General features: G+C 44.4%; 1 protein-coding gene across 3 annotated transcripts in view; it reads right to left on the bottom strand.

Moving 5' to 3' along the window:
* Positions 1-676: 676 nt before the first annotated feature.
* The window catches only part of LOC139233526 (TNFAIP3-interacting protein 1-like), a 51,518-nt gene continuing 29,312 nt past the window's right edge, over positions 677-22,882 (bottom strand). For all 3 annotated transcript variants that reach the window (XM_070863936.1, XM_070863929.1, XM_070863945.1), the window contains exons 9-11: positions 8,325-8,489; positions 4,674-4,752; positions 677-4,361 (exon numbers count right to left, since the gene is read on the bottom strand). In XM_070863936.1, the coding sequence (XP_070720037.1) occupies positions 4,330-4,361; positions 4,674-4,752; positions 8,325-8,489 (276 nt within the window). In that variant the 3' untranslated portion in view covers positions 677-4,329. The remainder of the gene's footprint in view (positions 4,362-4,673; positions 4,753-8,324; positions 8,490-22,882) is intronic.

Below are 22,882 nucleotides of genomic sequence, written 5' to 3'. Positions count from 1 at the left end.
ACCTCCTTGCTCTGGAAGACCATCAAATTTCAGCAAGACAAAGTGCATCTTTCACCGAGTTGATGGCCCTCCAGCAGCAGATGATGTCTGTCTCGGCGTGTGTCCCTGGGAACAGTCCGTAGAGCACAGAGTCCTGTGTTATAGAGCTGCTTGGGATCAACCTCGACAGCAACCACTGCATCTCCTTCCAGACCTGCCTTGCAAAGGGGCAGTCCCAAAGGAGATGGATGACAGTCTCGTCCGCACCACAGCCAACTCGGGGGCAGAGTGCCGTGTCTATGAAACTCCGGTTGTGCAGCTGTGCATGAAGGATCTGACGGGTAGGGCCCGTCTCACCGCCAACCAAGCTACGTCTTGGTGCTTGTGTGAAAGTTCTGCCGATGAGACATTCTGCCAAATGAGTTTGACTGTCTGCTCGGGGAACTGTCCGACAGGATCCATCATCGCCTTCTTTTGTAGGGCGTCCAGGACCTTGCGTGCCGACCGCTGCTTTATGGCCTTGTGGTCAAAAGTGTTTTTCTTGAAAAACTTTTCCATTATTACAATGAAGATATTAACTCATTTATTTTATACTGAGTTTTAAAGCTTTCATTAAAATCGTATACAGAGGAATTTCAAATGAACACATCAATAGTAGCCTTCAAAGGGAATTAGATAAATACTTGAAGGAGGAATAATTTCAGGGATTATGGGGAAAGAGTGGGGGAGTGGGATTAACTGGATTGCTCTTTGAAAGAGCTGGTGCAGACTCGATGGGCCAAATGGGCTCCTTCTGTGCTGTACTATTCTATGATTACCAACACAAGACCACAATTGTAAGACAAAAGTACCACACTGCATTTGTGTTCTGATGCAGTTGCTTTTCAAACTCTTGATGACATTACTTTACTAGATGTCAATGAATATAGCTGAACCTGGAGAAATATGTGAGTGCGTTCTATATGAATTCGGCGAAATCATCGGTATAAACTTTTGGATTTTTGGACATTGCTTGGACACATTTTCTGTCACTGCAGAGAGCAGACAGCACTGACTTGGGACAGGTCCATATATGCCCCCACAGGAATACACATCAGGTGGACAAGGAATCAATGGCAGGAATGGTTGATGGACAGGCCCCTTTGTCTTGCAATCAGTGAGACATTAAGTAAAGTGGCCATTGAAAGACAAAGAAAGCTATTCGACTGCAGACTCATCGGAGCCATACATCAAGGTAGAGCTCAGTTGACAAAGGAACAGGCCAAAGACTTGATTTTGCTCTTTCAGTTACACAGCCTCGGGGGAAGAATAGTCGAACTTTTGGCACGAGAAGAAGCTTTTTGCAAGTATACGAGACGGCAGTTGCTGCCATCTCTCTCCCCTCTTCTACGCCTGCTTGCGTTGTTCAACGCACAAGGACTAAGCACTCCATCTGGGGCGGAGAGAAGATACCACCATCTAAGGCAAAGAGAGCCTTGCTACTTCGACTGGGAAGCTGACCTTGAGACTGGATTTGAATACCAGTTTGGTACAGAACCAGAAGGTATGCCTCATCGGGAGAAGCAGTGAGTAAGCCAGAGGGGTAATTGGTGAGCATTTATCCCAGCCCACACATCTTTAAGACCACCACATAGTGTGAAAGGATGTTGTGTGTCCCAATCAAGCCTTAGGGGTTTTAGTGGGGAAGTTTTTGCAACGATCATAAGCGTACGCACGTTCTGTTGGACAGATTTCGGTGGTACTTTCGAATCTTAGCAGGGTTGTTTTAGACGTGGGTAGTTCGCGTTAGGGGCCTGTTTAGATGGACCAGACTGTTGTACTGTTTGTTTGTATTACACTACCAGGGTGTGTTTTTACTGGGTGCAGGTGTGTGCTTTAACTTGAATAAAAGCATTGTGATGGTTGAGACTGTATATTACTGTTCACGACTATAATTCCGGTGTCTAGAACTGTTGTAAGAAGTGTGATTTGAAACCACCAGGGCAAAGCCACTTACAGATCTGTTAAACATGCATACTCTAAAGATGCAACAACTCTTTTCCAAATAAACACGCAAATTGTCAGGTTAAATCTCTTTCCCATTAATTAAAAAAATTGTATGATATTAAACAGTCACAATATGTTACAAAGCATTCAACGTTCAAAATATACACATGCATTTTATCAGGGTGACAATCGATTGGTTCAAAAATATTACTATAACAATGGTTATTCTATAGCAGTGGAAATGAGAAATGTTTTCATGCAACAAGTGGCTGCCTGAATAAAAAATGCTGTTCAGGTCCACAGTAAACACTGAAGTAACTTTCCATGTTGACGTATTTGGAAATGTAAGAGAAAGCTTTCCTTGGATATATATATTTTTTTTAAACTGAAAATGGAAGTTCAAAATTATATCATAGAATTAATGTGGATTAAAATTTCGAAATACATAACCACCTGAGCAAAATCCCTATCCAGATATCAAATTCAACCAGAATGTGCAAATTTCCCTTTAATTTTATACCATCCAAGTCAGATCTCTTTTATGGCTTCCTTGCCCAGACAGTTACACAGCTCAGATGGGAAATCATCTTTAGTGATGAGCAAGAATTGTTTCTGCAAGTAAATTTTACCCCAAATTTAATACTACACAAAATAATGGAGGGCCAAAGAATAACAAGACGTGGAACCACTCACTAGTTTTGAAGGGCTTCTGACCTCTGTGACTGATTGAGTGATTATTCTATAGCAGTGGAAACTGAGAAATGTTTCAACAGAACAGTTTTATCTCATACAAATTCATCTCAATATGGCCAACTTATTTTTTTAATGTCCCAGCAAGACTGGCTGCTCACATAAAGTATGTAGTTAACATCGGAGACATGCATTTTAGCACAAATAACAAATTAGCTTCTGAACAAGAAAAACTTGTATTTATATAAGCACATTCTCATGCCCCTCAAAAGGTCCCAATGCATCTTTACACAGAATGAAGTTACATTGTACAACAATTATTGTGGGCAAACGTGACAGCAATCTTATACATAGTCAAGTCCTCCAAACAGCAGTGAGATGAATGGTTAGTTACTTTGTTGTTGCTGGTGTTGGTTGAGGGAGGAATATTGGCCAACACACTGGAAAGATCTTTCAAAAATGACATGGGGGTCTTTAACCACCAGAACAGGCAGTCAGGGCCTCAGTCTAATGCCTCCTCCAAAGAATGTCACCGACAACAATGCAGCACTCCCTCAGTATTGTACTGAGCAGTCTGCCTTGATTATGTGCTGCAGCCCTAGAATGGAGCAGAACAACTTGCATTTAAATGGCACTGTTAACATAGTAAAACATCCCAAGGCGCTTCACAGGAGCATAATCAGACAAGAATTGACACTGAGCCAAAGAAGGAGACATTAGCGTAAGTGATCAAAAGCTTGGTCAAGAGGTAGGTTTTATGGAGGGTCTTAAAGGAGGAAAGAGAGAAGTAGAGAGGTTTAGAGAGGGAATTCCAGGGCTTAGGGCCTCAGCAGCTGAATACAGGTACAACGTCCGAAATCTGGAATACTCGGGACCGAATACCTTCCAGGTTTTTTTTTCTGGATTTCAGACAAGAAAATCCATAGTCTGAAATCCATAATCCTCGACCAAATCTGTGCCGGGTTTTGAGCGGCGAGGTCCGAAATCCGGCAAAACCTAAAATCTGCCACGGATTTAGTCGAGGATTCCGGATTTCAGACTTGATTTTCTTATCTGAAATCTGGAATCCTCGACTGAATCCATTGCGGATTTTGGGTTTTGCCTAAAAAATGTCCGGTTTTCGGACAATAATTCTGGATGAGTCCATCAGCTATGCGCAAAATGTCCGGATTTTGGACAATTACGGTTTCCGGAGTTCCGGATTCGGAACATTGCACCTGTACAAGGCTGCCAACTCAAATGAACAAACTTTGAAGACAGAGACACAAGTGCTACAAACTAAGCCAAATCAACAAAAAGAAAATTGCACTGGTCAAGTTTCAGTATTTTCTAATATGTAATCTATCACCCCATCACTGGTGGCCATTACCAAGCTTTTGGTCACCTGCCCTAATATGTCCTTATGTGACTTGGTGTCAAATTCTGTTTGATAGTGCTCCTGTCAAGCGCCATAGGATGTTTTACTCCATTAAAGGAGCTATATAAATGTTGTTGTTATTGTCGACAGTCGAGAAGGCAAACTTTTGAGCCATTCTTTAATATGTGTTATTATGGTTTCTCTTAGACAGGGAAACAAACAACATACATTAAAATATTCCAGTGACAGCTGCATCAAGGCGATGGTTAGAAAAGACCTAGTGTTTGAAGGCATTGATAAATATTCATAGCAATTTGCTATTTCGGATGTCTTTTTGTTGAGGTAATATCTGAAATTAAATATGGAAAACAAAGTTTAGGATGAATTTAATACAATTTTCAAACTTAGTTTGTTCACATTTGAATGCAGATCTTACAGTAAGTTTTAAACATAGATATATACAGACATAATAAGACAATGGCCATCAGTTGCCAAGTTATAAACAGAAATTTCAAGAATGAAAATTTTCCACATATTATACAAAGTACTGAGCCAAAAGGACAAGTTTGATTAATATGTGGAATTGAATTTACACCTTAATCCCAAGAATAGCAAGAAGTTTATTTAAAATACATTAGTACTGGACTGGTCCATTTCTTACCCTTTGTCCTGCATTTCTGATCACTTTGGTGATCTGGTGACAGGTGGTTGGAGTATGGCATATACCACGGACACTTTGGCTGGAAATTACAGAATAATGATATGTATATTAAAATTAAACAAGATTACTGTAAATCTATTGGATGGATGATGGAAATGACTAGAGTTTTGCATTCTTTAGTACAAATACCAGACGGATAGCTCAGATATTAATGGTAGGTTATGCAGTGATTTAAAGAAAAATGTTTAAATCCATCTCGTCCACAAATATGAAACATAACCTTGTTGGATTATACAGAAATTACAAAAACTTCTCCTTTGAAAAAGTGTACTTGGTACAAAAGATAAATTCAAAATCTACTTTGAACTCAGAGCAGAGTAATGGCAGAAAGGAGAGTGTGATAAGCAGCAGGATTAAAGAAAAACTTTACGACCCTGTAACATCCTGATCCTCGAGCATTCTTCTGAAAGTACAGAACTATCGTAGAATTTAAAATTCAAAGTCACCTATGGTTAGGTGGCAAACAGATATAGAATTATAGAATCTACAACAGAATATACAGCTCAGAAGGAAGCCATTTGGCCCATCGTGCTCTTTGAAGAGCTATCCAATTAGAGACTATCATTGGTAACTTGCTTGTAGTTCAAATGTTCCCTGACAATGTAGATCTGGTTTGACAATTGAAATGAATATGAAAATGGTGCAGACCCACACATATGTGCAGGTGTCAGACTTTGCTCAGTGGTAGCAGTCTCGTCCCTGAGTCAAAGGTTGAGGGCTCACGGCATCACTCCAGGACTTGAGCACATAATCTCTGCTGATACTGCTGTGAGGGAGTGCTGTATTGTCGGAGAGACGTTAAACCGAGGTCTAGTCTGCCCGCTCATGACACCACTCAAAAAAGAGCAGGGAAATTCTCTGCGTATCTTTACCAACACTTATCCCGCAACCAACATCACCAAAACAGCTTAATTGGTCATTTATCTCAAATGTGCTATATAAATGCAAGTTATTTTTATATGGTGCAAATCCCATCCTGGCTGAGATTGCAAATTCAGTTTGTAAGGTTAATGCAGAGAGGTAAAAGTTGAGGCCTAGAAATTCGAGAATGCCACAAAAGCTGCTGGTTCCACTGCGGGCGGTGTTAACGGCCGCCGAAAATGGTGGAGCTGGTAGGAAGAAAAATTGGCGCAGGGGTCTAATTAACAGTAGTCCAGAGCTAAACTCACAGTGCAACACCATCCTGGTGGCTTTCATTCCAGCAGGAGGGCCCAACGTAGCGTGGCTGTGGTGTCATTGCAGCTAGAACAGCCTTCTCTGAAAGCACGGCTGTCATTTCAGAAAGCAGTTTGATTTCATAAAGGAAAACTGCCTTCTGAAATGAAAAAAAATTAAACCATGTAAAAATAGACAGTTTTTAAGACCATACAGCTGAACTGCCTTCTGAAAAAAATAAACATTAAAAAGAATTCCCAAATGGGAGTCTTCAGCTCTTAAAGCTGAATTCTCTTCTGCACATAAAAAATGGGGACTGTGCTTCAGCACTAACATAAATGGCTCATCAAGCCAGGCACCCAGGGTCTCGCATGCAACACTCCAGCTTTGTGTAGAGGGTCAACACTGCAAGAGAGGTCCTCTATCCACAGGGGCCAGGAGGTCCTCCAGAAAGAAGGATATGGGACCACATCACCGAGGCAGTCACTGGCTCCAGAGCCCAAAGAAATGGTCAAGTCAGTGAATGCATCTTCAAAAGCCATCTCCCACCAACTGCACCACTAGCCTCACACACTGTTCAATGCACGACCTCCCACCCCAATCACTCGCCTACCAACTATCTGTACCAATCATGAGGCACATCTCCCATTCCTAGTTTCACCTCACCCTCTTGGAAGAGACGGTGCTGGCCATTCTTGGCAGGGACATGGCTGAGCCCTTGGTTAGTAGCAGGGTTGAAAGGATACAAGATGCCGGTATCCTCATACGTTATCCTCTTTCTCGCATACACCTCTTGCTTTCCCGCCCTCCCCTCACCACACTCCTGCCCATGCCTTCCTCATTTCACACACCCAAGAAATGCAGCCTGCCTAGCCAGTGGTTGGCTAAGAAGAGGAAGAGGAGCGTGGAGAAGAAGAAACAACACTATCACTCAATTTCATATTCCCAGCCACCAGCTCCTCAAGTTCTACCAGCAAGGTCATTTGCAGTGTCCCCCACAGTAAGTCAGCAGCCTTCCACCAGCCATGCTTTAGGCACTGGGGATAGCACTGTGTAATGTCAGTAGGATAGGCAAAGGCACACACAAGGCAGTCACTAAAAGAATGTATAGGGGTGATGATTTGATTTCTTGATGTCATAGTGGATGGACAGATGTATAAAGTTGGATTGGAAAGTTTGCATCGTGATAGCTTTTATTTCAGCATTGTGATCAAGAGGACGCTGTCATGGTCAGTAACAGGTGTGGGACAAATGCTGAAAGGGGTATTGGGGTTGTGGTGACTGGTACAGCAGGCGAATAATTCCATCCCGGATAGCCCAACCAGAAAGGGGATATCTGGGTTTCATCCTCCTCCTCTTCTCTCTGCGAGTGGATGCTGTAAATCTGAAATAAAAGCATAAAATGCTGGAAATACTCAGCAATCAGGCAGCATTTCGACCGGAGATGTGAAATCTGTTTCTCTCTCCATGGATGCTGCCTGAGCTGCTGAGTATTTCCAGCATTTTCTGTCTTCTCAGAGGCCTTCCTTTACCATCCGAGGCCTTGCAAGCATCCAGCAGCACTCCCTGCACTCTTAAAAAAAACTTGAATTGCACCAAGCCCCTACTTCAATAAAATAAAAATCCAGTCCAAAAGCTTAAATGCAAACTTATCTGAAAGATGTGTGTGTCCCTTTAAGAGGTGCTGACAGCGTTTGTCAGTCTGTTGAATGCTGGGTTTTCAAGGCGAGCTTAGGGCCCAGCGCTAAAGTTGAAATTTGCTGAGGTGTCATTAAGTTGGTATTGCACGCCGCCTGACATCACCCTCTCTTCATTTTAGTGCCCAGAGCCAGCATTGCTATCGGCTGTGCTAAGACCTTCACCAAATGACGGCCGCCAAGTCACGTGGCAGAGAAGGGAGCTAGAGTGGCGGCTACCATTTTTCACCAGGACAGCGGGACAGAGGAAATAAATTCAATCCATTCACACTCACAAATAAAAAGTTGTTTAATTTTCAGCAACTGCAATTATACTTTATCAATTATACATCAGGAAAGATAGTTTGTGTGTGGGCAGAGAGAGAGGAAGACATTTTGTTCAAAATACTCACCTTTGTTTACATAAAACCAAGTTACTGCAGTATGTAATGTATTTTCCTGAGGTTGGGGTGTTCTGCATCAGTCCACAGGCTGGTTCGCCATTAAAATCAGATGAGGCCCAGTCACAGACACAAGCAGATCCGCTCTTCAGTGATGTTACCAGGGCAGCATGGAGGAGGAAAGAGATCTGGCAAGGAAGTTCTCCATTGAAGTGGGAACTTACAACTTTTCTTACAGAAAGGACTATTTAGACAGACATGGGAAGGACTACTTTGAAGAAAAAGTACTGTGCTTCCCTTACACATGACTTTCCCTTTGTATATTTTTAGGATTTCAAACCAAACCGACTAGTACTCACCATGGGATGCTGGTAACCTCTATTTTCTGTCTGTGTTGTCAGCAATGCTTGGCCTGGATAGTGGATAGGGATCCCGTATGGATGTCCATAATTAACATATGGTGCACAGGGTGCATATGCCAGAGGTGGGCAAGGGTTGGTAGGTGACTGTGAAAAGCCTGTAGCCTGAGAGAAAGATACAAAAAGTCACATGATTTACTTTGGAACTGTGAGTGGGTTAATGCAAATGTTATGCCATTGACATGTGCTGGACCTTCACTTTCCTATTTTTAAAAACAGAAAGCAGCAATAGCCTTTTTATCTTCTAATAGTGTCACAGCTCCTCTGACCACATGGAGACTGGGGCCAATGGCATATTTTACAGTCAATAAAATAATTGAACTGGTCTCTCCGAAGTTAATTCAAGTACATACTGAGGATGCATTTCTATCCCCCATGGACATTTCAGACCCTTAAATGAAATAAAGCTTTGCAGGGACAAAGATATTAAAACACAAAAACAATATTCACAAATCCTTGAAGGTGGCAGAGCAAGTTGATAAGGCAGTTATAAAGTGTATGGGATACTTGGCTTTGTAAGGTGCACTGAATACAAAATGAAGGAAGTCATGTTAAATCTTTACAAATGACTGGTTAGGCCTCCGCTGGAGTATTGTGTACAATTCTGGGAACCACGCAAGGATGCCAAGGCCCCGGAGAGGGCACAGAGGAGTTTTATCAGAATGTGGAGAGATTGGAGAAGCTGCAATTGTTCTCCATGGAACAGAGAAAGGTAAGGTAAGAGGTATTTAAAATTATGAGGGGTTTCGATAGAGCAAGCAGGGAGAAACTATTTCCTCTGGTAAATGGGTCAGTAACCAGAGGTTATAGATTTAAAATAATTGGCAAAAGAACTAGAGGGAAAATAAGGAGATATTTCTTCACACAATTGGTTGTTAAAATCTGGAACGCACTACCTGAAAGGCTGGTGGAATAAGATTCCATCGGAACTTTCAATAGGCAATTTGGACATGTACTTGAAGAGGACTCATTTGAAGGGTTATGGGGAGAGAGCTGGGGTGTGGGACTAAATTGAGCAGCTCTTTCAAAGAGCCAACACAGCACAATGGGCCGAATGGCCTTCTTCTGTGCGATAAGATTCTATGATTCTTTTATTCCACTTCCATTTAAAAAAAAATTAAATAACTTTTCCTCCGTTCCACATTTACGCTGAATAAAAAATAAAATAAAAAAAGAAACTAAAATAAGAAAGGAAATTTGGGTAACAAATTGTTAGAGATATCAGAATGTATGGTCTTGATTTTCATCCCTGTTTTTGGCTGGAACGGAGTTTTAGCACGCTCAGAATCAGAACCCAGGCTCACTGCCTCATTCCTGTCATCGTTTGGCCTGCTGCCATTTTGATTGGGGCCTTCAGATAGGTAGCTAAGTCTCCTGCTTGATGCAAAGCAGCCTAACCAGCAGTCCTTAAAGGGTCTGAACATGCTGCTCCAAAAATAGGGAATCTGGGTTTTTAAGCAATTTTTGGAGGGCTAGAAAAAGCCTCACCGCTCCTCCTGACCCTACAAAATCGACTCGCTCGATGTCCGACTCCTTTGCTAGGATCACCTCTCCCCCAAAATCAGAAAATGTGGGCTTGGCACCCGGAAGGGCTGCCAGATTTCCTGCATTCCGTTCCCCTTTGGTACGTTGTCTGTCTGAGCCTCCAAACGAACAGACAGCTGGCCATGAATATTAAAATGAGACCTGGCCATGAAAATGATCAGTCTCTAAGGCCCCCAATCCCACTGACACCAACCAATATGCCAGACCTAATGTGCTGCTAAAGGATACACTTGGCTGAACCATTTGATCCATTCTTCACAGAATAAAATGGGAGGGATACCAATATTTTAAAGTAATACTCATTATAAGTAAAACAAACACTTGCACATGACCGACGAGCCAAGTATTTATTGGCAAAACTGCTGCCTTTTTAAAGGGATGACTCTAGGGCCAAGGATTTTGGTCTGAGTCAGTGTTTGAAGATAGGCAATGAATCACGACACCATTTTGCTGGGCAACAATATACTGTATATTTGCAAATGAAGCTTAAAACAATGGCAATTCTGGCTATATATTAGCAATGGCAAGAAGACATTTCCTGAGAGCATTTTTAAATTAAATTATGCAATCTATCCCCATATATCCTGATAACATGCAGTGCCCTTGTAGATTAATGAGATACTTCTACTATGTACGATCAGCTTTAGGAGGAGATTAGCAATAATACTATCAATTTTACCACCTGGTCCTTGGAGACGGTGGGTGCAGTCCTAACAATGAGTTACTGACTTCACACAATTTCAATCCTTACTACTTACACTGTCCACACTTATTACCTGCAAATGGCACTAACTATTTGTTATTTCCACTGAAGTCAATTACAGAGGCGCCGCTTCTAACACATTAACCTGATTGGCTATATAGGACAATACAATAAACTTTTCGCACCATGTTAAAGTGCGATTAAGTGCGGTTAATTATTCACCTGAGAGCTGAGTGCCTCAGTACTGCAGTGCCACTGTTGCATCCGGAGTGTGGTGAAATAGCAGGATTACACATATTTACCAGCCATCTCCTTGCCTTCCAAAGTATAGTGTCCCTCCTCCATGAACAAGATGGATCTGGAAGCCAAACTAGCTATGGACATTGTTTTTATTTTAAAAGTTTGCACTTTTACCGTCCACTGTTTATAGCGGTCAAATCGTGTTAACACCAGCGTGGTTGCTATAAGCAATCGGGTCTGTACCTGTATTGTCTCTGGAGCTGTACTATCCCTAGTTAGTCTTTCAAAAAGGAACAATGTAGTAGCAATAAGGAAATGATGAGCAATAGCCAGAGACACTTCACTACAGTCTTGGGGAGATTTTGACTTTATGCAATAGTGTAAAATGGGTGATAGGAAATCGATAGCCTGTTTTATATTTTGGTCATGAAGTCAATGGAAATAAAAGTCAGGAGAGATGTAAAGCAGGCTGACAATTCTCCATTGCCTGTTTTACACAATTGCACAAAGTCAAATCTACTCCCCTTAGTTTCAGTAACTACATTATTCTCAGCTGTGACTTTGAAATGGTAATTAAAGCTCAATACCACTAAGCTCAACAGTTTCCAGTTTCTGTCTCCCGCCAATCACCCAGTTCACAGGTATGCGAATAAATAAGAAAACTGAAGGAAGTTTGTTTTGTGCTGTTCAAATTCAAAGGGCTTTTAGCACAATAAAAACTTCAAACTTCACCTCCGAAAGTTACTATTTATGAAAAATGTGTTTGAAAAACAGAAGACAAGTTCCTGTTGTGGGTTAATTTATTGAAAAATTGAATGTCATTGCTTTAAATTCCAATCTGATCCACACTTCACTAATGTAAACACTGTTAGTCAGTGCCTTTGTAGAATAATTTATGACAAGAACAGATAAAGACTGAGAAGTGTGTGGGGGCAGCCTGAGGTTTAGTGAAGATGGCTGCTACATGGTCCAGAGCTCACTTGTTTTACAAAGCATGTTGCCATGCTGCCTGCAAATACCTCTATAATGGAGGGCAATAACAGAGGACATTCCACCATTGCTGATTATAGTTGCAGCAGGCTCTGTTCTGGTTTAACCAGCAGTTACTTTAAATGCTTTGGAAAAATTGGTAAAAGTCACTCATGAATTATAGACCTCACCCAAGAAGTTATGTATCATTTATAAACCTTGCCAGAGAATTGGCAGACTATTCAAGCATGGAATGGAATCATAGCTGGTTAGATATCTACACTACCCTCACTCACTCAACACAGGGCTCATTATGACAGCGATTAAGAATTGGAATGCACAATGATTTTACCTCTCACTAATTCTAGGGTTATCGAGGCTAATTGTAGCACCCAAAAGTTGCTCCTGACTCAGCTCAGCTAATTCAGCACAGGCTAGAGATCAAATGTGGGAATTAACTGGTCTATAACAGTATGCTTCTAAAAGAACACTAAATGATGGGCGGAGAACCAAAAAGTTTAAATTCCGAGTGACCTGAAGTAAGTAATAAAACAACTTATAGGGGATTTTAACCAGTGCTGGTTTTCCATCCCACCACCACCTTCACACCGCTGGTTTAATAAGCGGCTGAGGTGTCCATCTTACTGAAGTGGGAGCCTCATGAATACATTTAAATCAGGGTGCTATTACGCAGCAAAGATCCCAGAGCCATTTTAATGGCCTAGTGTGCACAGCCTCAGCCGTAGATGCTCCACTCAGCAGAACCCGTCGGCCAAGAAGTGAAGGCTCATTTGTGCCTCATAAAAATAATCTTAGCCGCTGCTGCCCCGAGCTTCCCGCTCTGCCCACCCCCACGACTATCTGGTTGGCTTCTGGGCAGGGATCTTGTTGAAAAAAAACCCACGTATGCTGTGGAGTTAAAACTCCACAGCATTCGAGAGGCCCAGAACTCCTCCCTCCAGATTGGAAATCCCGCCCCAGTAAAGATCAGGGCCGAAGATTCTATTGAGTGCTTTTACTTGGTAAAGGAACATATATTTAATACACTCCGGGTTAGAACCTCACTTTTTTTGCATGCTTAACGTCCACCTAACGCCCATTTTACCGCTGAAATGAGGTATAACGCCCATATATCACCCATTTTGGCACAAAATGGAAACTGACGGCCATTTTTAGGAAACTTATCGCCGAGCGTTACTTTCCCCGTGTATGTAATGCTGGGAAAACATATTACCGCCCGCCCACTTTTCTGGAGTGGAATCATCAGAATGGGCAAAATCAATGCCCATAATATCACCCAGCATTAGTTCCCGCACGGAGTTAACCCGAGATTCAATAATACCGCCCGCCCATTTTTTTGGTTGCAAAGAGCACATTTGGCGAAACTAACGCCCAGGCGATCGCCCACCGTCACTTTCACCACTCCGCACACATATCGGCCACAATATCGCTCGCCCAAAAAACTGCCCGGGAAAAGTGGAACTGTTCTGAACTAAAGCCAGCGGTGTGGCTGCCATTTTTTAAATCGCAGGTCGCTTCATTCAAATGGTTGCTGTGCTTCAGCCTCGGCGGAGTTCAGATGTACTCTGCAGGTCGTTGGAGTTGATGTGAACATCTCGACAAATATCTTGACCATACTGTGACTGATTGAAATTGAATAGGTGTCTTTGTCAGGATATTCCTTGTTTGTGAACAATCGGTGGAAAACAGAGAGCTACTGCAATGGGGCCTGTCCTTTTTCACCCTCTCTTGGTGACCAATTACATGCAGCAGACTCGAGATCGCCGAAGGTACGCTCTACACCATTATGTGCCCAATGTAAGGCGTGACAGACTGATGAGGAGGACCAGACATTACACCCACCGCAAGTACAAGGAGAAGCATTCTTACCTCGACTTGCCCAACATCATCTGCCTTCGGAGACTGCGCTTCCACAAAGAGGTTATCACTGAGGTATGCCAGCTGATAAGGGCAGATCTGCAGCCTGCCAGCACCATCAGTACTGCACTGTCCGTCGAGGTCAAAGTCACCGCGGCACTGTCGTTCTACGCCTCGGGTTCTTTTCAGGCCACAGCTGGCGACATTTGAGGACTTTCTCAGCATGCCACACATCGCTGAATCAGACAGGTCACTGAAGCCCTGTACACATGCAGGAGGGACTTGATCAGCTTCCCTATGACCAGGGAGGCACAGAGTGAGAGGGCTCTAGGATTCTCCAGAATTGCAAACTTCCCCAAGGTGCAGGGAGCCATAGACTGTACGCACATCATCGTGATGTGGGCACCTTTTCAGGATGCAGAGATTTTCAGGAACCGCACGAGATTCCACTCCCTGAATGTCCAGCTGGTTGTCGACCACCAGAAATTATAATGGCAGTGAATGCTAAATTTCCGGGCAGCATCCATAATGCTCACATCCTGTGTGAGAGCACTGTATCTAACTTGTTTAATAATCAGCCACAAGGTCAATGCTGGATGCTTGGCGCATCACCTGGCTGATAACCCCCCTGCGTGACACCCACACTGAAGCCGAGAGGCAATACAATGAGAGCCACAGAGCAACTCGCAATATCGTGGAGAAAACCATTGGAGTGCTGAAGTAGTGCTTTAGATGCCTGGACCACTCAGGAGGTGAGCGCCAATACCACCCTGAGCAGGTAGCTCAATTCGTGGTGGTGGTGTGCTCCATGCTGCACAACTTGGCTATCAGGAGGGGACAAGAATTGCCTGATGAGTCTGACAGTTCACCTCACAAGATAGAGGAAGAGGACGATGAGGCGGCGGACGCTGACATCGGGCCAGGCAATCAGACTGACGCTGAAGCCATGCCCTCGCCCCCCTGTAAACTGCATAAAAGGTTCCGTGGTGGCATGATAGCTGCAAGAGCCTTACGTCAGGAGCTCATCAATGATCGCTTTGCCTGAAAGAACGTTGGTGTTATTTACAAGGCTGTCACACTGCTGGGTGTGCAGGTCATACATCAATGGTGACAGTTAAAGTTTAAGTTGATTGAAGTTAAGTGTAATTATACCCATTGATGTTAAGGAATCACCAGCATGTAACGGTGCAGCTATCTGAGCCAATGCACTACAAGGTTTTATTAAGTAAAAAACATTTAAACCGAACATTAGTCTGAAATCATCAGTATTTCTGTACAAACCAACTCTTCAGCCTCCCCCCGCCCCGCTTTTCCTCCCCACCTCTACCCCTTCCCCTCCTGACTCCAAGCCGCCTGGCCGAGGAGCTCCTCAGGCGATGCTTCATTCGTTGGTGGGGGTGGGGGGTGGTGACCATAGCCAAAATGCTGCTTGGACAGATATGGGGAGGACGGCTCTGAGGTAGGAACGTTCTCTGAACCACAAGCAAGATGTTGCTGCTGGCTCTCGTGTGGTTGGCAATGGGGGTATGGCACCTTGGGGTGCAGTGCCGCGCTCTGGGACTACTGGCAGCCCTCTGCCACCAGTGTTCCTGGCTATCACCTCCAGGGTCTCCTCCATCCCGTCTAAGTTATATCTTATTTGTTGGACAAAAACTCGGTGCCAACTATGTTCTTGGTGCTTAGTAGGCTTTTTGTTGCTGGTGAATTTCCCTCGTGCCTCCCACAACAGCCAGACAAGCACACATCTCAGCCACACATGTTTTCAGTCCCTCTCAGCTCCCTCTCTGTTTCCTCTTCTGTGCATGTCATGATGACCCTTGACCTCCTGAATCGTGGGAATCGAGCGTTGCCATGCCATTGCTAAGGACGGCGACATTTTACGGCAGAAGGTCAAAACATTTTTACGCGAATGCCCATTTCATATCGCTCGCGGTAACGCCCATTTTCAAACATGGAGACGAGGTGATTTGAGAATGGGTGAGAAGCCAGCGATCTGAAAACCCTTTTTTACCACCCACACCGGAAATATTGCCCATTTTTGGGCGACAAACACAAATGTGTAGGTTCTAGCCCATAGACCTAGAAATTGGATATGGTCTAAAAATGGGCTGTGTTATGGCCCAACGCTATTAAGCTGCGCCGGATGAAATTGGTCCAGGTAGCACGCAAAATTAGTGCTCAGCTCATCCTCATTAACATGATTATAGTGCTAAAACCATCTCTCATTGTGGCTTACCGCTCAACAGTTGGGCCAGTATCAGGTCTAGTCTAATTCCCAGTCATGTCTGGCCAAGGCTTTATTCAGTACTTAAAAGGAAAATGCATTGATACAGCAGCACCTCATTGTCATTCCACCTGGAACTTCACCTAGAAGAGGAAGCTACCAAAGAGATGGCTGAGCCGCAGCACAGGAAGAAAACAAGAAGATTCTCAGAAGCAGCTCTGGAGGCACTGGTGGTGGCCATGGAGAGAAGCTGGTCTGTTCTCCATCACAAGCCAGCAGGAAGTCATCAGCCCATACGTCCAGAAGGCTGCGCAGAAGATAGCCGATAATGTGATGGTCACCAGTGTGGTCCCCAGGTCCTCCACACAATGCCACAAGAAGTTTAATGACCTTGCACGCATGGTCAAAGTGAGTGAAGGCTTCACAAAATGCCACATCCCACCATCTGCACCACAGGCCTCACACATTGCTCAATACACCACACCCCCAGCACTCACCTACCAACAATCTCTACCCATCACCACTGAGACCTCACAATCATAGCTTCACTTCATTCTCAGAACCTTACCACTGCTGCAACACTCACACTTTACAGACACTAAGAGCACATCACCCAAACACATTTCACCATTCACTGACACACTTTCCTTTCTCATGTAGGCCAAGGTGGTGCATAATCGCCGGGAGCAGCAGCAGACAGGCGGAGGGCAAGCTGTAATACAGGACCTGAGCCAACTGGAGGAGCGAGTGCTGGATACCATTGGACGGGAAGTCATGGAAGCCATGGCAATGTTGAAGCCCTTTGGGACAACAGTATGCTCATTTCTAATCCTTCTTCTCACATCCCACTTCCCCCTCATTCCACAATGTCTTCTTACTTACAAGCTGCTGATGCTGTATGCAGCATATCTTGCTTCCCCGCCTACCCTCATCATAACCCGACTCTTGTGCCTTTCTGCTTTCAGATAATCAAGACCAAGCTGCAGCACAGCCTGTCCCCAAGGCGACGGAGGAGAGCGAGGGGGGAGAAGAAGGCAGTGTCACTGCATCTGTCACTCGCGGACACCAGTTCAGAAAATGGCACCTGCGCGTACTTTAGAGATTAGTGTAGAAGCGGGATCTGCACAGGGTGAGGCACCAGGCACGAGTGGGCTGCAACAAGGCCAGGGGAATGGGTAGCTTGGGGACAGCTCTCTGGAGGTTGAGTTTGCACACGAGTTCTGCTGCACACGATTCAGATGAGGACCAGATTGCGAGGAATACTGAGGCGCTGCCCTGGGGAAACGGCAGTGGCTCCGTGGCGCAGGACCCTGCTGCCCCTCTCAGGATGACAGCATTCCTGTTCCCACCACTGCCATCCAGCCCAGACTGCTGCCGCCCATGCCGAGGTGGTGCAGTCTACAGCAGGGCCATAAAGGTCCAGAGCGACTTGAGGTCATCCTGCGAGGCCATTTGAATTCTTCCCCATCGAAACTGAGTAGCCTAGCACCATGGGGAACCCTGCCTGACAAAGCTACATGCACCCTCGTCCTGCTTCTCTCTGATCAGAGAGAAGAAAACGTAGCACCTTCTCCTGGTGTAGAGCCTCAGTGATCTTCCGGATGCAGCGATGGAATGCTAACTGCGAGATGTTAGCTATGTTTCCTGCTGGAGACTGGAAGGATCTGTTGGCGAAGAAATTGAGGGCCACAGTGGTCTCGAGGGTATTGCCGGGAGTGGAGAATATTAGCTATGAAGACAGATTAGATAGGCTGGATTTGTTTTCATTGGAACAGAGGAGGCTGAGGGGAGACCTCATTGAGATGTAGAAAATTATGAGGGGCCTAGATATAGTGGATAGAAATGGCCTATTTCCCTTAGCAGAGGGGTCAACAACCAGTGGGCATAAATTTAAAGTAATTTGTAGACGATTTAGAGGGGACATTTCTTCATGCAGAGTGTTGTTGGGGTCTGGCACTCACTGCCTGAAAGGGTGGCAGAGACAGAAACCCTTACTATATTTTAAAAGTATTTGGATGTGCACCTGAAGTGTCGTAACTTGCAGGGTTACGGACCAAGAGCTGGAAAGTGGAATTTCGCTGGATAGCTTCTTGTTGGCCGGCATGGACACGATGAAACGAAATGGCCTCCTTCTGTGCTGTAAACTTCTATGATTCTATGATGCCTGCATGCAGCAAGACCTAGATGACATTCAGGCTTGGGCTGATAAATGGCAAGTAACTTTTGCGCCACACAAGTGCCAGGTAATGACTATCTCCAGCAAGCGAGATTCAACGGCACTAAATCCCCCGCCATCAAAAATTTGGGGGTCACCATTGACCAGAATCTTAACTGGACCAGCCATATAAATACTGAGGCAACAAGAGCAGATCAGAGGCTGGGTATTCTGTGACAAGTGTCTCACCTCCTTACTCCCCAAATATTTTCCACCATCTACAAGGCACAAGTCAGAAGTGTGATGGAATATTCTCCCACTTGCCTGGATGAGTGGGGTTCCAACAACTCTAGAAGCTCGACACCATCCAGGACAAAGCAGCCACTTGATTGGCATCCCATCCTCCACTTTAAACATTCACTCCCTCCACCACTGGCGCACCGTGGCTGTAGTGTGTGTACCATCTACAAGATGCACTGTAGCAACTCGCCAAGGCTTCTTCGACAGCACCTCCAAAACCGGTGAACTTTACCACCTAGAAGGACAAGGACAGCAGGCACATGGGAACACCATCACCTGTGTGTCCTCAACATTGAGGACATTTGAAAATTATCCTCCAAATTACACACCATTTGCACTTGGAAATATATCGCCGTTCCTTTATCGTCACTGGGTCAAAATCCTGGAACTCCCTCCCTAACAGCACTGTGGGAGTACCTTCACCACACGGACAACAGCGGTTCAAGAAGATGGCTCACCACACCTTCTCAAAGGCAATTAGGGATGGGCAATAAATCCCTTGTTAGTGACCACCACTTCCCAGGAGCTATTAAGAGAAAGGTGGATATGAGAGAAATGCTCCCTGAAGACCCTCGGTTGGCAAGGCCTCCTGTTGAGAGGCCCCCTGGCCCTCCTCATGACGAAGCAAGTGTTGTGAACAGAAGCCTTTAAATAATAATGAAGGCGTTCTCCATTTGCCCCAACACTCCCGGTTACCTTTGGACCTTGAAAGAAGTTTATAAAGCTGCTGGAATTGCAGAAAGTTCCAGAGCCAGTCAAACTGCAGAAACATGTCAGCTGCAAGTTGTTGCTGATGATCCCTTTAAATAACGGGGTAACTGGTGGCGCTAACCCCAGGTATTGTTAGCCCATAATGCTTCATGTGAATGTGAGTGTAAGATCAACTGTAAGGCCTCGTGTTTTTACAGATCTGTTTTATTTACACTGCTGATGCTGAAGTATCTCTGCTCCTCTATAATGTTAACTGGCTTTCTCTCAACCGAAATAGAAAAAAAGTAAATGTCAGCAGAAACTAGGAATTACCAGCACACTCTACTGAAGTGTAAGATTAACATCTCGAGGCAGGTGATCAATAGATTACGATCTCAAGTGGGTGAGTCTTGCAAAACATAAGTTTGTTACTAGGGTGGTTTAATACCCCAATTATATGGTGTTGATGAACCATTATCTTTTGCACCACACATATGCCAAATGATTCTGCTGATACTGAAGGCAGCAAGACCACCTGGCCTTGCAACGCTGATCCTGCACATCAGCTACAGCTATACTGCATCTGGTGCAGAACTGGCTTCTACAACATACAGTCACCCATTGTTCTGTCTGTAAATTTCGAATGTTAGAAGAGAGCCAATTGTAGAGTCAGCACAATTCTAACTTTAGAAATGTCACCATCAGGAGCGGACCATAACATCAGCTAATGTGCATGCTTGGGGCTCTGTCTTTTCTAATTTGTGAGGTGTAACGATGGCTACCCACTTTCATCTCTCAGAAAACACTGTATAGGTACAACGTCCCGAATCCGGAATTCCAAAAACCGGAATTGTCCAAAACCCAGACATTTTTGAGGTGGCCAAGATGCAGTGCCGGGGGGCCGCGGGATTCGGCAGGCGGCAAGGAGCGGAGGATCGGTGGGAATCACCAACTGGAATGAATCGCCTAGCGGCGGAGTGTGAGGTCCGAAATCCGGCACAGATTCGGTCCACGGCAAAGTCCGAAATCCGGCAAAACCCGAAATCCGGCACGGATTCGGTCCCGAGGATTCCGGATTTCAGACTATTGCTTTTCTTGTCCGAAATCCAACAAAACCCAAAGACCGGCACAGACTTGGTCCCGAGGATTCTGGATTTCAGACATTGTACCTGTAGTTACATATGAGAAAACCTGGAAGATTATTACAAAGGTTTCAGATTTCAAAAGTTGTGATTTCTACTCTCTCCTTCCAAACCAAGAATAGAGATCGCCCTGTCTAACATATGACACAAATACTGTGGCAGGTACTAGCCCTTTTAAAGGAGATGATATGCTAAATTCATTTGTCAAGAAGAGATTACACGCAGATCAAGATTTCTATAAACTACTGATAAGGACAGCCATTCGCAAATCTTTATGCCACCCTTCATTTAGTCATTCTGTCCGATAATGACTGGGTCTACACAAACCTTACACAAAGTACATCAAGAAAAAAAAAGATATTGAGACAAAAAGGAGAATAAAAAAACAGGTTGGTGCCTCTGCATGGAACTTGGCAGCGTGGAAAGCTTTGAAAGGCTGTTACTTGGGAATGTATACAAAAGTGAAGAGGTACAATAGGATACACTGACATTTATGCCAGAATCAGGGTTACTCAGAGTGTACTTCATTCCTCAGAGTCAATTTGTAAGGTTAATCTTTAGTTCGGTTCTAAAACTGAAGTTTTCAAACCAAAATTACTAATGGCAGACAGTGTATTACAGCAAATAGATACCAGTCTTCAATATATATGGGGTGAAGTTGGGTGCCTTTACGACTCCTGTTACGGCTTTGCGACCAGGCACAGCGATGACATCGACTCCCGCCATATTCGGCGGGGCTACGGCGTTATACTCTGATGTCCTTCACCCGGAGATCGTGACGTCATTGCCGAGCGCATCGCCCTGGTAGCACCCTGAACCCAAAATTGTCTTCGGTCCCCTGCAGCAGCGCCGGTCGAAAACACTGTCCGCTGCAGGAGGCGTGCATCTGGCCGTCGGCCGCTTCGGGGAAAATGCTTGAAGGCAAGGTGCCTGAGGTAAGTAAAAAAAAAAACCTGACCTTTTTTCTTCGAGTTTTTTTTGCCGGTTCCTGCCCACGATTGATCAGCCCAGCACTCTGCTTGAGTGCCGGGCTGATCGTGCGGGATCCTGGCAGCCACGGTGGTCCAGGTAGGTACTTTTTATTTTGCAGTGCCTGCAATGATGGCCCTTCCCTTTAATGGAGGGGAGGAGTCTTTCAATGGGGCAGTGCTGCTCGGCCCATTGTGCAGCGCTGTTGAAGTCTCCACCTAACGTGCTGCCGATTGCGCTCCAAGTAGGAAATGGAGCGTTTGATTTAGCGCTCCACTTCCTTCTTGGAGTGTAAACGGCATTTTTTTTTAAAGTTTGACATTTTTCAAACTTTTAAAAATTCGTGCCCCAAACGGGACGATAGTGAATTTCTCCCTCTAAAAGCTTTTAAATTTTATCGCCAAAATCTTGTGATTGCTCCCTTCAATTTTCAGGAAACTGGTCCACTAGTATAAAAGTTGAATCTATGGGCTCAAAATTGGTCTACTCCTTTTTTCGGCGCACTCCGCTTTTCTGCGTTGAAAAGTGCTCCGAAAAAATTAATTCCCACTTTGGCTGCTGTCCGGCCTCTCCCGGTTCTTCGCGCAGCATGGCCAGTCGGGTCGAGCGGAGCCAGCGTCCCGTACTGAAAACAATGCCGGGACGTCTGCACATGCACGTTGGAGTGTGCGCGCATGCGCAGTAGCTCCTGCCCCCAGCTTCTCAGTGTGCATGCTGCAACGTGGGGCCCGATCATCATCATCATCATCATACTGGCTGCTGGTGCATCCCGCCCCTATCCCAGGCCGAGTGACCTACTGCACAGGCCGGCCCACTGCCTTCCCGGGCTGAAGATGAAGGTAGGGTAGGACTTATTTCTATTTTTTATTTGGATATTTTGAAAAAATTATGTAAATATGTTTTGTCTCTTGTGAATAGTGGTGACCATTTGTCAAGCATATATACCTGGTGCTATTGCAAAAGAAGAACATAAGTGATGGAGAGAATATCTTATTTATTGAAGCAGATTTTATTTAGATAATATGGGCTCAATTTTGGCACAGTATAATCATTGCAAACAAATAGTTGTTTAAATTAGCTGTGAGATTAGGGCAATTTAATTCAACTATCTTTTACTTCTTTTATTTTTGTAGTTTAAGCTTCCATGAATGCTTCTGTTGCATAGTAAATTAACTTTGCGAAGTTTGTCATATGATGTCCTGTAAAGCTGTTTGATCCTATTCACATTCTTTAGTCAAGTCATTAAGTTCTGCTGGCCTCCGATGTACCTCCCTGCGCTGATTTCTTAACTCTCCGCAAGGGTTTTCACAAGCGGCCACAAGTGGCCACATACGCTGGCCTAAGTTAGTTTGGAATAACTATTAGCTGACCAAAGTGGCCTAAATGGCCAAAACGGGTGTAGGTGGCTGGTAACGCCCCCTTTTGAAAAAAAAACTAAACTAAAAAAATCCTAACCATCTCACTTACACTGGCGCAAATTGAATGTGCAAAATTGGATTTTTAAGATACTCCAGAAAAATCAAGTTGCTCCAAAAAAAACGGAGCAACTCATGGCCAATTTTGAGCCCTAAGACTTAGTTAGAAAAGCTTAGCAACTGGTTAGACGTCAACTATTATATATCTCAATGTAATCCCCAATCCAACTGGTGCAAGTATAACTAAAACAGCACGAAGTAAAAGGTT

The sequence above is a fragment of the Pristiophorus japonicus genome, chromosome 2 (genome assembly GCF_044704955.1).
Source record: "Pristiophorus japonicus isolate sPriJap1 chromosome 2, sPriJap1.hap1, whole genome shotgun sequence".
Lineage (NCBI taxonomy): Eukaryota > Metazoa > Chordata > Chondrichthyes > Pristiophoridae > Pristiophorus > Pristiophorus japonicus.
Note: the sequence above shows the minus strand (reverse complement) of the source record. Positions and strands in the feature narration are given on the sequence as shown.